This window comes from Somniosus microcephalus, unplaced genomic scaffold (genome assembly GCF_052327205.1).
Source record: "Somniosus microcephalus isolate GS21.2 unplaced genomic scaffold, FLI_Smic_1.0 unresolved_chr4, whole genome shotgun sequence".
In the NCBI taxonomy this organism is placed as follows: domain Eukaryota; kingdom Metazoa; phylum Chordata; class Chondrichthyes; order Squaliformes; family Somniosidae; genus Somniosus; species Somniosus microcephalus.
In genome coordinates, this window is record NW_028225182.1 from 56,291,563 (window position 1) to 56,308,410 (window position 16,848).

The 16,848-nt window shown below is 50.0% G+C and overlaps 1 protein-coding gene across 1 annotated transcript in view; it reads left to right on the plus strand.

The window, feature by feature from the left end:
- Positions 1-16,848, plus strand: part of LOC147091130 (serrate RNA effector molecule homolog) — a 248,927-nt gene that overhangs the window by 176,420 nt on the left and 55,659 nt on the right. Inside the window, exon 3 of the mRNA XM_085977169.1 lies at positions 12,598-12,924. Coding sequence (XP_085833295.1) covers positions 12,598-12,924 — 327 coding nt within the window. The remainder of the gene's footprint in view (positions 1-12,597; positions 12,925-16,848) is intronic.

Consider the following 16,848-nt stretch of genomic DNA (forward strand, 5'->3'; position numbering starts at 1 on the left):
GAGACCAAATCCAGGGACCGCTTATACCCAGAGACCAAATCCAGGGACCGCTTATACCCAGAGACCAAATCCAGGGACCACTTATACCCAGAGACCAAATCCAGGGACCACTTATACCCAAAGACCAAATCCAGGGACCACTTATACCCAGAGACCAAATCCAGGGACCGCTTATACCCAGAGACCAAATCCAGGGACCACTTATACCCAAAGACCAAATCCAGGGACCACTTATACCCAGAGACCAAATCCAGGGACCGCTTATACCCAGAGACCAAATCCAGGGACCACTTATACCCAGAGACCAAATCCAGGGACCGCTTATACCCAAAGACCAAATCCAGGGACCGCTTATACCCAGAGACCAAATCCAGGGACCACTTATACCCAAAGACCAAATCCAGGGACCGCTTATACCCAGAGACCAAATCCAGGGACCGCTTATACCCAGAGACCAAATCCAGGGACCGCTTATACCCAAAGACCAAATCCGGGGACCACTTATACCAAAGACCAAATCCAGGGACCGCTTATACCCAGAGACCAAATCCAGGGACCGCTTATACCCAAAGACCAAATCCAGGGACCGCTTATACCCAGAGACCAAATCCAGGGACCGCTTATACCCAGAGACCAAATCCAGGGACCGCTTATACCCAAAGACCAAATCCGGGGACCACTTATACCCAGAGACCAAATCCAGGGACCACTTATACCCAAAGACCAAATCCAGGGACCGCTTATACCCAAAGACCAAATCCAGGGACCACTTATACCCAAAGACCAAATCCAGGGACCACTTATACCCAAAGACCAAATCCAGGGGACCACTTATACCCAGAGACCAAATCCAGGGACCACTTATACCCAAAGACCAAATCCAGGGACCGCTTATACCCAAAGACCAAATCCAGGGACCACTTATACCCAAAGACCAAATCCAGGGACCGCTTATACCCAAAGACCAAATCCAGGGACCACTTATACCCAAAGACCAAATCCAGGGACCACTTATACCCAGAGACCAAATCCAGGGACCGCTTATACCCAGAGGCCAAATCCAGGGACCGCTTATACCCAGAGACCAAATCCAGGGACCACTTATACCCAGAGACCAAATCCAGGGACCGCTTATACCCAAAGACCAAATCCAGGGACCACTTATACCCAAAGACCAAATCCAGGGACCACTTATACCCAGAGACCAAATCCAGGGACCGCTTATACCCAAAGACCAAATCCAGGGACCACTTATACCCAGAGACCAAATCCAGGGACCACTTATACCCAAAGACCAAATCCAGGGACCACTTATACCCAAAGACCAAATCCAGGGACCACTTATACCCAAAGACCAAATCCAGGGACCGCTTATACCCAGAGACCAAATCCAGGGACCACTTATACCCAGAGACCAAATCCAGGGACCACTTATACCCAAAGACCAAATCCGGGGACCACTTATACCCAAAGACCAAATCCAGGGACCGCTTATACCCAGAGACCAAATCCAGGGACCACTTATACCCAGAGACCAAATCCAGGGACCACTTATACCCAAAGACCAAATCCGGGGACCACTTATACCCAGAGACCAAATCCAGGGACCGCTTATACCCAAGGACCAAATCCAGGGACCACTTATACCCAAAGACCAAATCCAGGGACCGCTTATACCCAAGGACCAAATCCAGGGACCACTTATACCCAGAGACCAAATCCAGGGACCGCTTATACCCAAAGACCAAATCCAGGGACCACTTATACCCAGAGACCAAATCCAGGGACCACTTATACCCAAAGACCAAATCCAGGGACCACTTATACCCAGAGACCAAATCCAGGGACCACTTATACCCAGAGACCAAATCCAGGGACCACTTATACCCAAAGACCAAATCCAGGGACCGCTTATACCCAAGGACCAAATCCAGGGACCACTTATACCCAAAGACCAAATCCAGGGACCGCTTATACCCAAGGACCAAATCCAGGGACCACTTATACCCAGAGACCAAATCCAGGGACCGCTTATACCCAAAGACCAAATCCAGGGACCACTTATACCCAAAGACCAAATCCAGGGACCGCTTATACCCAAGGACCAAATCCAGGGACCACTTATACCCAAAGACCAAATCCAGGGACCGCTTATACCCAAAGACCAAATCCAGGGACCGCTTATACCCAGAGACCAAATCCAGGGACCACTTATACCCAAAGACCAAATCCAGGGACCGCTTATACCCAGAGACCAAATCCAGGGACCACTTATACCCAAAGACCAAATCCAGGGACCACTTATACCCAAAGACCAAATCCAGGGACCGCTTATACCCAGAGACCAAATCCAGGGACCACTTATACCCAAAGACCAAATCCAGGGACCGCTTATACCCAAAGACCAAATCCAGGGACCGCTTATACCCAAAGACCAAATCCAGGGACCACTTATACCCAGAGACCAAATCCAGGGACCGCTTATACCCAAAGACCAAATCCAGGGACCGCTTATACCCAGAGACCAAATCCAGGGACCACTTATACCCAGAGACCAAATCCAGGGACCACTTATACCCAAAGACCAAATCCAGGGACCACTTATACCCAGAGACCAAATCCAGGCACCGCTTATACCCAAGGACCAAATCCAGGGACCACTTATACCCAAAGACCAAATCCAGGGACCGCTTATACCCAAGGACCAAATCCAGGGACCACTTATACCCAAAGACCAAATCCAGGGACCGCTTATACCCAAAGACCAAATCCAGGGACCACTTATACCCAGAGACCAAATCCAGGGACCACTTATACCCAAAGACCAAATCCAGGGACCACTTATACCCAGAGACCAAATCCAGGGACCACTTATACCCAAAGACCAAATCCAGGGACCGCTTATACCCAAAGACCAAATCCAGGGACCACTTATACCCAGAGACCAAATCCAGGGACCGCTTATACCCAAAGACCAAATCCAGGGACCGCTTATACCCAAAGACCAAATCCAGGGACCACTTATACCCAGAGACCAAATCCAGGGACCACTTATACCCAAAGACCAAATCCAGGGACCACTTATACCCAGAGACCAAATCCAGGGACCGCTTATACCCAAAGACCAAATCCAGGGACCACTTATACCCAAAGACCAAATCCAGGGACCACTTATACCCAGAGACCAAATCCAGGGACCACTTATACCCAGAGACCAAATCCAGGGACCGCTTATACCCAAAGACCAAATCCAGGGACCACTTATACCCAGAGACCAAATCCAGGGACCACTTATACCCAAAGACCAAATCCAGGGACCACTTATACCCAAAGACCAAATCCAGGGACCACTTATACCCAAAGACCAAATCCAGGGACCACTTATACCCAAAGACCAAATCCAGGGACCACTTATACCCAGAGACCAAATCCAGGGACCGCTTATACCCAAAGACCAAATCCAGGGACCACTTATACCCAAAGACCAAATCCAGGGACCACTTATACCCAGAGACCAAATCCAGGGACCGCTTATACCCAAAGACCAAATCCAGGGACCACTTATACCCAGAGACCAAATCCAGGGACCGCTTATACCCAGAGACCAAATCCAGGGACCACTTATACCCAAAGACCAAATCCAGGGACCACTTATACCCAGAGACCAAATCCAGGGACCGCTTATACCCAGAGACCAAATCCAGGGACCACTTATACCCAAAGACCAAATCCAGGGACCACTTATACCCAGAGACCAAATCCAGGGACCACTTATACCCAAAGACCAAATCCAGGGACCACTTATACCCAGAGACCAAATCCAGGGACCACTTATACCCAAAGACCAAATCCAGGGACCGCTTATACCCAAAGACCAAATCCAGGGACCACTTATACCCAGAGACCAAATCCAGGGACCACTTATACCCAGAGACCAAATCCAGGGACCACTTATACCCAGAGACCAAATCCAGGCACCACTTATACCCAAAGACCAAATCCAGGGACCACTTATACCCAGAGACCAAATCCAGGGACCACTTTTACCCAAAGACCAAATCCAGGGACCGCTTATACCCAAAGACCAAATCCAGGGACCACTTATACCCAAAGACCAAATCCAGGGACCACTTATACCCAGAGACCAAATCCAGGGACCACTTATACCCAAAGACCAAATCCAGGGACCACTTATACCCAAAGACCAAATCCAGGGACCACTTATACCCAAAGACCAAATCCAGGGACCACTTATACCCAAAGACCAAATCCAGGGACCACTTATACCCAAAGACCAAATCCAGGGACCACTTATACCCAAAGACCAAATCCAGGGACCGCTTATACCCAAAGACCAAATCCAGGGACCGCTTATACCCAAAGACCAAATCCAGGGACCACTTATACCCAAAGACCAAATCCAGGGACCACTTATACCCAAAGACCAAATCCAGGGACCACTTATACCCAAAGACCAAATCCAGGGACCACTTATACCCAAAGACCAAATCCAGGGACCGCTTATACCCAAAGACCAAATCCAGGGACCACTTATACCCAGAGACCAAATCCAGGGACCGCTTATACCCAAAGACCAAATCCAGGGACCACTTATACCCAAAGACCAAATCCAGGGACCGCTTATACCCAAAGACCAAATCCAGGGACCGCTTATACCCAGAGACCAAATCCAGGGACCACTTATACCCAGAGACCAAATCCAGGGACCGCTTATACCCAAAGACCAAATCCAGGGACCACTTATACCCAAAGACCAAATCCAGGGACCACTTATACCCAGAGACCAAATCCAGGGACCACTTATACCCAAAGACCAAATCCAGGGACCACTTATACCCAAAGACCAAATCCAGGGACCGCTTATACCCAAAGACCAAATCCAGGGACCACTTATACCCAGAGACCAAATCCAGGGACCGCTTATACCCAAAGACCAAATCCGGGGACCACTTATACCCAAAGACCAAATCCAGGGACCACTTATACCCAAAGACCAAATCCAGGGACCACTTATACCCAAAGACCAAATCCAGGGACCGCTTATACCCAAAGACCAAATCCAGGGACCACTTATACCCAAAGACCAAATCCGGGGACCACTTATACCCAGAGACCAAATCCGGGGACCACTTATACCCAAAGACCAAATCCGGGGACCACTTATACCCAAAGACCAAATCCAGGGACCACTTATACCCAGAGACCAAATCCAGGGACCACTTATACCCAAAGACCAAATCCGGGGACCACTTATACCCAAAGACCAAATCCAGGGACCACTTATACCCAAAGACCAAATCCGGGGACCGCTTATACCCAGAGACCAAATCCAGGGACCACTTATACCCAAAGACCAAATCCGGGGACCACTTATACCCAAAGACCAAATCCAGGGACCACTTATACCCAAAGACCAAATCCGGGGACCGCTTATACCCAGAGACCAAATCCAGGGACCACTTATACCCAAAGACCAAATCCGGGGACCACTTATACCCAAAGACCAAATCCAGGGACCACTTATACCCAAAGACCAAATCCGGGGACCACTTATACCCAGAGACCAAATCCAGGGACCGCTTATACCCAAAGACCAAATCCAGGGACCACTTATACCCAGAGACCAAATCCAGGGACCACTTATACCCAAAGACCAAATCCAGGGACCACTTATACCCAAAGACCAAATCCAGGGACCACTTATACCCAAAGACCAAATCCAGGGACCACTTATACCCAAAGACCAAATCCAGGGACCACTTATACCCAAAGACCAAATCCAGGGACCACTTATACCCAAAGACCAAATCCAGGGGCCACTTATACCCAAAGACCAAATCCAGGGACCACTTATACCCAAAGACCAAATCCAGGGACCGCTTATACCCAGAGACCAAATCCAGGGACCACTTATACCCAAAGACCAAATCCAGGGACCGCTTATACCCAAAGGCCAAATCCAGGGACCGCTTATACCCAAAGACCAAATCCAGGGACCACTTATACCCAGAGACCAAATCCAGGGACCACTTATACCCAAAGACCAAATCCAGGGACCGCTTATACCCAAAGACCAAATCCAGGGACCGCTTATACCCAAAGACCAAATCCAGGGACCACTTATACCCAAAGACCAAATCCAGGGACCGCTTATACCCAGAGACCAAATCCAGGGACCGCTTATACCCAAAGACCAAATCCAGGGACCGCTTATACCCAGAGACCAAATCCAGGGACCGCTTATACCCAAAGACCAAATCCAGGGACCACTTATACCCAAAGACCAAATCCAGGGACCGCTTATACCCAGAGACCAAATCCAGGGACCACTTATACCCAAAGACCAAATCCAGGGACCACTTATACCCAGAGACCAAATCCAGGGACCGCTTATACCCAGAGACCAAATCCAGGGACCGCTTATACCCAAAGACCAAATCCAGGGACCGCTTATACCCAAAGACCAAATCCAGGGACCGCTTATACCCAAAGACCAAATCCAGGGACCACTTATACCCAAAGACCAAATCCAGGGACCACTTATACCCAAAGACCAAATCCAGGGACCACTTATACCCAAAGACCAAATCCAGGGACCGCTTATACCCAAAGACCAAATCCAGGGACCACTTATACCCAGAGACCAAATCCAGGGACCGCTTATACCCAGAGACCAAATCCAGGGACCGCTTATACCCAAAGACCAAATCCAGGGACCGCTTATACCCAAAGACCAAATCCAGGGACCGCTTATACCCAAAGACCAAATCCAGGGACCACTTATACCCAGAGACCAAATCCAGGGACCGCTTATACCCAAAGACCAAATCCAGGGACCGCTTATACCCAAAGACCAAATCCAGGGACCGCTTATACCCAAAGACCAAATCCAGGGACCACTTATACCCAAAGACCAAATCCAGGGACCGCTTATACCCAAAGACCAAATCCAGGGACCGCTTATACCCAGAGACCAAATCCAGGGACCGCTTATACCCAAAGACCAAATCCAGGGACCGCTTATACCCAAAGACCAAATCCAGGGACCGCTTATACCCAAAGACCAAATCCAGGGACCACTTATACCCAGAGACCAAATCCAGGGACCGCTTATACCCAGAGACCAAATCCAGGGACCGCTTATACCCAAAGACCAAATCCAGGGACCGCTTATACCCAAAGACCAAATCCAGGGACCACTTATACCCAGAGACCAAATCCAGGGACCGCTTATACCCAGAGACCAAATCCAGGGACCGCTTATACCCAAAGACCAAATCCAGGGACAGCTTATACCCAGAGACCAAATCCAGGGACCACTTATACCCAAAGACCAAATCCAGGGACCGCTTATACCCAAAGACCAAATCCAGGGACCGCTTATACCCAAAGACCAAATCCAGGGACCGCTTATACCCAAAGACCAAATCCAGGGACCACTTATACCCAGAGACCAAATCCAGGGACCGCTTATACCCAAGGACCAAATCCAGGGACCACTTATACCCAAAGACCAAATCCAGGGACCGCTTATACCCAAGGACCAAATCCAGGGACCGCTTATACCCAGAGACCAAATCCAGGGACCGCTTATACCCAAAGACCAAATCCAGGGACCACTTATACCCAGAGACCAAATCCAGGGACCACTTATACCCAAAGACTAAATCCAGGGACCGCTTATACCCAAAGACCAAATCCAGGGACCACTTATACCCAAAGACCAAATCCAGGGACCACTTATACCCAAAGACCAAATCCAGGGACCGCTTATACCCAGAGACCAAATCCAGGGACCACTTATACCCAAAGACCAAATCCAGGGACCACTTATACCCAAAGACCAAATCCAGGGACCGCTTATACCCAGAGACCAAATCCAGGGACCGCTTATACCCAAAGACCAAATCCAGGGACCACTTATACCCAAAGACCAAATCCAGGGACCGCTTATACCCAAAGACCAAATCCAGGGACCACTTATACCCAAAGACCAAATCCAGGGACCGCTTATACCCAGAGACCAAATCCAGGGACCGCTTATACCCAGAGACCAAATCCAGGGACCACTTATACCCAAAGACCAAATCCAGGGACCACTTATACCCAGAGACCAAATCCAGGGACCGCTTATACCCAAAGACCAAATCCAGGGACCACTTATACCCAAAGACCAAATCCAGGGACCACTTATACCCAAAGACCAAATCCAGGGACCACTTATACCCAAAGACCAAATCCAGGGACCACTTATACCCAAAGACCAAATCCAGGGACCACTTATACCCAAAGACCAAATCCAGGGACCGCTTATACCCAAAGACCAAATCCAGGGACCGCTTATACCCAGAGACCAAATCCAGGGACCGCTTATACCCAAAGACCAAATCCAGGGACCGCTTATACCCAAAGACCAAATCCAGGGACCACTTATACCCAGAGACCAAATCCAGGGACCGCTTATACCCAGAGACCAAATCCAGGGACCGCTTATACCCAAAGACCAAATCCAGGGACCGCTTATACCCAAAGACCAAATCCAGGGACCACTTATACCCAGAGACCAAATCCAGGGACCGCTTATACCCAGAGACCAAATCCAGGGACCGCTTATACCCAAAGACCAAATCCAGGGACAGCTTATACCCAGAGACCAAATCCAGGGACCACTTATACCCAAAGACCAAATCCAGGGACCGCTTATACCCAAAGACCAAATCCAGGGACCGCTTATACCCAAAGACCAAATCCAGGGACCGCTTATACCCAAAGACCAAATCCAGGGACCACTTATACCCAGAGACCAAATCCAGGGACCGCTTATACCCAAGGACCAAATCCAGGGACCACTTATACCCAAAGACCAAATCCAGGGACCGCTTATACCCAAGGACCAAATCCAGGGACCGCTTATACCCAGAGACCAAATCCAGGGACCGCTTATACCCAAAGACCAAATCCAGGGACCACTTATACCCAGAGACCAAATCCAGGGACCACTTATACCCAAAGACTAAATCCAGGGACCGCTTATACCCAAAGACCAAATCCAGGGACCACTTATACCCAAAGACCAAATCCAGGGACCACTTATACCCAAAGACCAAATCCAGGGACCGCTTATACCCAGAGACCAAATCCAGGGACCACTTATACCCAAAGACCAAATCCAGGGACCACTTATACCCAAAGACCAAATCCAGGGACCGCTTATACCCAGAGACCAAATCCAGGGACCGCTTATACCCAAAGACCAAATCCAGGGACCACTTATACCCAAAGACCAAATCCAGGGACCGCTTATACCCAAAGACCAAATCCAGGGACCGCTTATACCCAGAGACCAAATCCAGGGACCACTTATACCCAAAGACCAAATCCAGGGACCGCTTATACCCAGAGACCAAATCCAGGGACCACTTATACCCAAAGACCAAATCCAGGGACCGCTTATACCCAGAGACCAAATCCAGGGACCGCTTATACCCAGAGACCAAATCCAGGGACCACTTATACCCAGAGACCAAATCCAGGGACCACTTATACCCAGAGACCAAATCCAGGGACCACTTATACCCAGAGACCAAATCCAGGGACCGCTTATACCCAAAGACCAAATCCAGGGACCACTTATACCCAAAGACCAAATCCAGGGACCACTTATACCCAAAGACCAAATCCAGGGACCACTTATACCCAAAGACCAAATCCAGGGACCACTTATACCCAAAGACCAAATCCAGGGACCGCTTATACCCAAAGACCAAATCCAGGGACCACTTATACCCAAAGACCAAATCCAGGGACCACTTATACCCAAAGACCAAATCCAGGGACCGCTTATACCCAGAGACCAAATCCAGGGACCGCTTATACCCAGAGACCAAATCCAGGGACCACTTATACCCAGAGACCAAATCCAGGGACCACTTATACCCAGAGACCAAATCCAGGGACCACTTATACCCAGAGACCAAATCCAGGGACCGCTTATACCCAAAGACCAAATCCAGGGACCACTTATACCCAAAGACCAAATCCAGGGACCACTTATACCCAAAGACCAAATCCAGGGACCACTTATACCCAAAGACCAAATCCAGGGACCACTTATACCCAAAGACCAAATCCAGGGACCACTTATACCCAAAGACCAAATCCAGGGACCGCTTATACCCAAAGACCAAATCCAGGGACCACTTATACCCAGAGACCAAATCCAGGGACCGCTTATACCCAGAGACCAAATCCAGGGACCACTTATACCCAAAGACCAAATCCAGGGACCGCTTATACCCAAAGACCAAATCCAGGGACCACTTATACCCAAAGACCAAATCCAGGGACCGCTTATACCCAAAGACCAAATCCAGGGACCACTTATACCCAAAGACCAAATCCAGGGACCGCTTATACCCAAAGACCAAATCCAGGGACCACTTATACCCAAAGACCAAATCCAGGGACCACTTATACCCAGAGACCAAATCCAGGGACCACTTATACCCAAAGACCAAATCCAGGGACCACTTATACCCAAAGACCAAATCCAGGGACCACTTATACCCAAAGACCAAATCCAGGGACCGCTTATACCCAAAGACCAAATCCAGGGACCACTTATACCCAAAGACCAAATCCAGGGACCACTTATACCCAAAGACCAAATCCAGGGACCGCTTATACCCAAAGACCAAATCCAGGGACCACTTATACCCAGAGACCAAATCCAGGGACCGCTTATACCCAAAGACCAAATCCGGGGACCACTTATTCCCAGAGACCAAATCCAGGGACCACTTATACCCAAAGACCAAATCCAGGGACCACTTATACCCAAAGACCAAATCCAGGGACCACTTATACCCAGAGACCAAATCCAGGGACCGCTTATACCCAAAGACCAAATCCAGGGACCACTTATACCCAGAGACCAAATCCAGGGACCACTTATACCCAAAGACCAAATCCAGGGACCGCTTATACCCAAAGACCAAATCCAGGGACCGCTTATACCCAAAGACCAAATCCAGGGACCACTTATACCCAGAGACCAAATCCAGGGACCGCTTATACCCAAAGACCAAATCCAGGGACCGCTTATACCCAAAGACCAAATCCAGGGACCACTTATACCCAAAGACCAAATCCAGGGACCGCTTATACCCAAAGACCAAATCCAGGGACCGCTTATACCCAGAGACCAAATCCAGGGACCGCTTATACCCAAAGACCAAATCCAGGGACCGCTTATACCTAGAGACCAAATCCAGGGACCACTTATACCCAAAGACCAAATCCAGGGACCACTTATACCCAGAGACCAAATCCAGGGACCACTTATACCTAGAGACCAAATCCAGGGACCGCTTATACCCAGAGACCAAATCCAGGGACCACTTATACCCAGAGACCAAATCCAGGGACCACTTATACCCAAAGACCAAATCCAGGGACCACTTATACCCAAAGACCAAATCCAGGGACCACTTATACCCAAAGACCAAATCCAGGGACCACTTATACCCAGAGACCAAATCCAGGGACCACTTATACCCAAAGACCAAATCCAGGGACCACTTATACCCAAAGACCAAATCCAGGGACCGCTTATACCCAAAGACCAAATCCAGGGACCGCTTATACCCAGAGACCAAATCCAGGGACCACTTATACCCAGAGACCAAATCCAGGGACCACTTATACCCAAAGACCAAATCCAGGGACCGCTTATACCCAGAGACCAAATCCAGGGACCACTTATACCCAGAGACCAAATCCAGGGACCACTTATACCCAAAGACCAAATCCAGGGACCGCTTATACCCAGAGACCAAATCCAGGGACCACTTATACCCAGAGACCAAATCCAGGGACCACTTATACCCAAAGACCAAATCCAGGGACCGCTTATACCCAAAGACCAAATCCAGGGACCACTTATACCCAAAGACCAAATCCAGGGACCGCTTATACCCAAAGACCAAATCCAGGGACCACTTATACCCAAAGACCAAATCCAGGGACCGCTTATACCCAGAGACCAAATCCAGGGACCACTTATACCCAGAGACCAAATCCAGGGACCACTTATACCCAAAGACCAAATCCAGGGACCGCTTATACCCAAAGACCAAATCCAGGGACCACTTATACCCAGAGACCAAATCCAGGGACCACTTATACCCAGAGACCAAATCCAGGGACCACTTATACCCAAAGACCAAATCCAGGGACCACTTATACCCAGAGACCAAATCCAGGGACCGCTTATACCCAAAGACCAAATCCAGGGACCACTTATACCCAGAGACCAAATCCAGGGACCACTTATACCCAAAGACCAAATCCAGGGACCGCTTATACCCAAAGACCAAATCCAGGGACCGCTTATACCCAAAGACCAAATCCAGGGACCACTTATACCCAAAGACCAAATCCAGGGACCGCTTATACCCAAAGACCAAATCCAGGGACCGCTTATACCCAAAGACCAAATCCAGGGACCGCTTATACCCAAAGACCAAATCTGCCCCTAATTCTTATGTTCTTATGCCCTAGGTTAGAGAGGGGTAGGGGGGGGTGGGGTGGGGAGGAAGATCCACCAGGAATAATCCCTGGACAGCTGGCTGCTGGTGTCTGGTTGCTAATGCTTTCTGTTGCTGTATAGATGAGCCAAAAGCGGAGAAAAAAGAGGAGGAGGAAAAACACAAAGAAAAACCCAAGGAGGAAAAGAAAGAGAAAGAGAAGGAGAAAGAGAAAGAGAAAGAGAAAGAGAAAGAGAAAGAGAAGGAGAAGGAGAAAGAGATTGATGTCACTCCCAAACCTCGGCCGCTTCACAAAACCTGCTCGCTGTTCATGAGGAGCATTGCTCCAAATATCTCCAAGGCTGAAATCATATCGGTAAGTGAACACCTGGTTTGGTACTGATTGTGGGAGCAGTAACCCAGGGCAGGTACAGCACGGGTTAGCTACAGAGTAAAGCTCCCTCTACACTGTCCCATCAAACACTCCCAGGGCAGGTACAGCATGGGTTAGATACAGAGTAAAGCTCCCTCTGCACTGTCCCATCAAACACTCCCAGGGCAGGTACAGCACGGGGTTAGATGCAGAGTAAAGCTCCCTCGACACTGTCCCATCATACACTCCCAGGGCAGGTACAACACGGGTTAGATACAGAGTAAAGCTCCCTCTACACTGTCCCATCAAACACTCCCAGGGCAGGTACAGCACGGGTTAGATACAGAGTAAAGCTCCCTCTACACTGTCCCATCAAACACTCCCAGGGCAGGTACAGCACGGGTTAGATACAGAGTAAAGCTCCCTCTACACTGTCCCATCAAACACTCCCAGGGCAGGTACAGCACGGGGTTAGATGCAGAGTAAAGCTCCCTCGACACTGTCCCATCAAACACTCCCAGGGCAGGAACAGCACGGGTTAGATACAGAGTAAAGCTCCCTCTACACTATCCCATCAAACACTCCCAGGGAAGGTACAGCACGGGTTAGATACAGAGTAAAGCTCCCACTACACTGTCCCATCCCCAGGGCAGGTACAGCACGGGTTAGATACAGAGTAAAGCTCCCTCTACAGTGTCCCATCAAACACTCCCAGTGCAGGTACAGCAGTGGTTGATACAGAGTAAAGCTCCCTCTACACTGTCCCATCAAACACTCCCAGGGCAGGTACAGCACGGGTTAGATACAGAGTAAAGCTCCCTCTACACTGTCCCCATCAAACACTCCCAGGGCAGGTACAGCACGGGTTAGATACAGAGTAAAGCTCCCTCTACACTATCCCATCAAACACTCCCAGGGCAGGCACAGCACGGGTTAGATACAGAGTAAAGCTCCCTCTACACTGTCCCATCAAACACTCCCAGGGCAGGTACAGCACGGGCTAGATACAGAGTAAAGCTCCCTTTACACTGTCCCATCAAACACTCCCAGGGCAGGTACAGCACGGGTTAGATACAGAGTAAAGCTCCCTCTACACTGTCCCATCAAACACTCCCAGGGCAGGTACAGCACAGGTTAGATACAGAGTAAAGCTCCCTCTGCACTGTCCCATCAAACACTCCCAGGGCAGGTACAGCATGGGTTAGATACAGAGTAAAGCTTCCTCTACACTGTCCCATCAAACACTCCCAGGGCAGGTACAGCACGGGTTAGATACAGAGTAAAGCTCCCTCTACACTGTCCCATCAAACACTCCCAGGGCAGGTACAGCACGAGGTTAGATACAGAGTAAAGCTCCCTCTACACTGTCCCATCAAACACTCCCAGGGCAGGTACAGCACGGGTTAGATACAGAGTAAAGCTCCCTCTACACTGTCCCATCAAACACTCCCAGGGCAGGTACAGCACGGGGTTAGATACAGAGTAAAGCTACCTCTACACTGCCCCATCAAACACTCCCAGGGCAGGTACAGCACAGGTTAGATACAGAGTAAAGCTCCCTCTGCACTGTCCCATCAAACACTCCCAGGGCAGGTACAGCACGGGCTAGATACAGAGTAAAGCTCCCTTTACACTGTCCCATCAAACACTCCCAGGGCAGGTACAGCACGGGTTAGATACAGAGTAAAGCTCCCTCTACACTGTCCCATCAAACACTCCCAGGGCAGGTAGAGCACAGGTTAGATACAGAGTAAAGTTCCCTCTACATTGTCCCATCAAACACTCCCAGGGCAGGTACAGCATGGGTTAGAAACAGAGTAAAGCTTCCTCTACACTGTCCCATCAAACACTCCCAGGGCAGGTACAGCACGGGTTAGATACAGAGTAAAGCTCCCTCTACACTGTCCCATCAAACACTCGCCGGGCAGGTACAGCACGGGTTAGATACAGAGTAAAGCTCCCTCTACACTATCCCATCAAACACTCCCAGGGCAGGCACAGCACGGGTTAGATACAGAGTAAAGCTCCCTCTACACTGTCCCATCAAACACTCCCAGGGCAGGTACAGCACGGGCTAGATACAGAGTAAAGCTCCCTTTACACTGTCCCATCAAACACTCCCAGGGCAGGTGCAGCACGGGTTAGATACAGAGTAAAGCTCCCTCTACACTGTCCCATCAAACACTCCCAGGGCAGGTACAGCACGGGTTAGATACAGAGTAAAACTCCCTCTGCACTGTCCCATCAAACACTCCCAGGGCAGGTACAGCACGGGTTAGATACAGAGTAAAGCTCCCTCTACACTGTCCCATCAAACACTCCCAGGGCAGGTACAGCACGGGTTAGATACAGAGTAAAGCTCCCTCTACACTGTCCCATCAAACACTCCCAGGGCAGGTACAGCACGAGGTTAGATACAGAGTAAAGCTCCCTCTACACTGTCCCATCAAACACTCCCAGGGCAGGTACAGCACGGGTTAGATACAGAGTAAAGCTCCCTCTACACTGTCCCATCAAACACTCCCAGGGCAGGTACAGCACGGGGTTAGATACAGAGTAAAGCTACCTCTACACTGCCCCATCAAACACTCCCAGGGCAGGTACAGCACAGGTTAGATACAGAGTAAAGCTCCCTCTGCACTGTCCCATCAAACACTCCCAGGGCAGGTACAGCACGGGCTAGATACAGAGTAAAGCTCCCTTTACACTGTCCCATCAAACACTCCCAGGGCAGGTACAGCACGGGTTAGATACAGAGTAAAGCTCCCTCTACACTGTCCCATCAAACACTCCCAGGGCAGGTAGAGCACAGGTTAGATACAGAGTAAAGTTCCCTCTACATTGTCCCATCAAACACTCCCAGGGCAGGTACAGCATGGGTTAGAAACAGAGTAAAGCTTCCTCTACACTGTCCCATCAAACACTCCCAGGGCAGGTACAGCACGGGTTAGATACAGAGTAAAGCTCCCTCTACACTGTCCCATCAAACACTCGCCGGGCAGGTACAGCACGGGTTAGATACAGAGTAAAGCTCCCTCTACACTATCCCATCAAACACTCCCAGGGCAGGCACAGCACGGGTTAGATACAGAGTAAAGCTCCCTCTACACTGTCCCATCAAACACTCCCAGGGCAGGTACAGCACGGGCTAGATACAGAGTAAAGCTCCCTTTACACTGTCCCATCAAACACTCCCAGGGCAGGTGCAGCACGGGTTAGATACAGAGTAAAGCTCCCTCTACACTGTCCCATCAAACACTCCCAGGGCAGGTACAGCACGGGTTAGATACAGAGTAAAACTCCCTCTGCACTGCCCCATCAAACACTCCCAGGGCAGGTACAGCACGGGGTTAGATGCAGAGTAAAGCTCCCTCTACACTGTCCCATCATACACTCCCAGGGCAGGTACAGCACGGGTTAGATACAGAGTAAAGCTCCCTCTACACTGTCCCATCAAACACTCCCAGGGCAGGTACAGCACGGGTTAGATACAGAGTAAAGCTCCCTCTACACTGTCCCATCAAACAGTCCCAGTGCAGGTACAGCACGGGTTAGATACAGAGTAAAGCTCCCTCTACACTGTCCCATCAAACACTCCCAGGGCAGGTACAGCACGGGTTCGATACAGAGTAAAGCTCCCTCGACACTGTCCCATCAAACACTCCCAGGGCAGGTACAGCACGGGTAAGATACAGAGTAAAGCTCCCTCTACACTGTCTCATCAAACACTCCCAGGGCAGGTACAGCACTGGTTAGATACAGAGTAAAACTCCCTCTGCACTGCCCCATCAAACACACCCAGTGCAGGTACAGCACTGGTTGACACAGAGTAAAGCTCCCTCAACACTGTCCCATCAAACACTCCCAGGGCAGGTACAGCACGGGTTAGCTGCAGAGTAAAGTTCCCTCCACACTGTCCCATCAAAC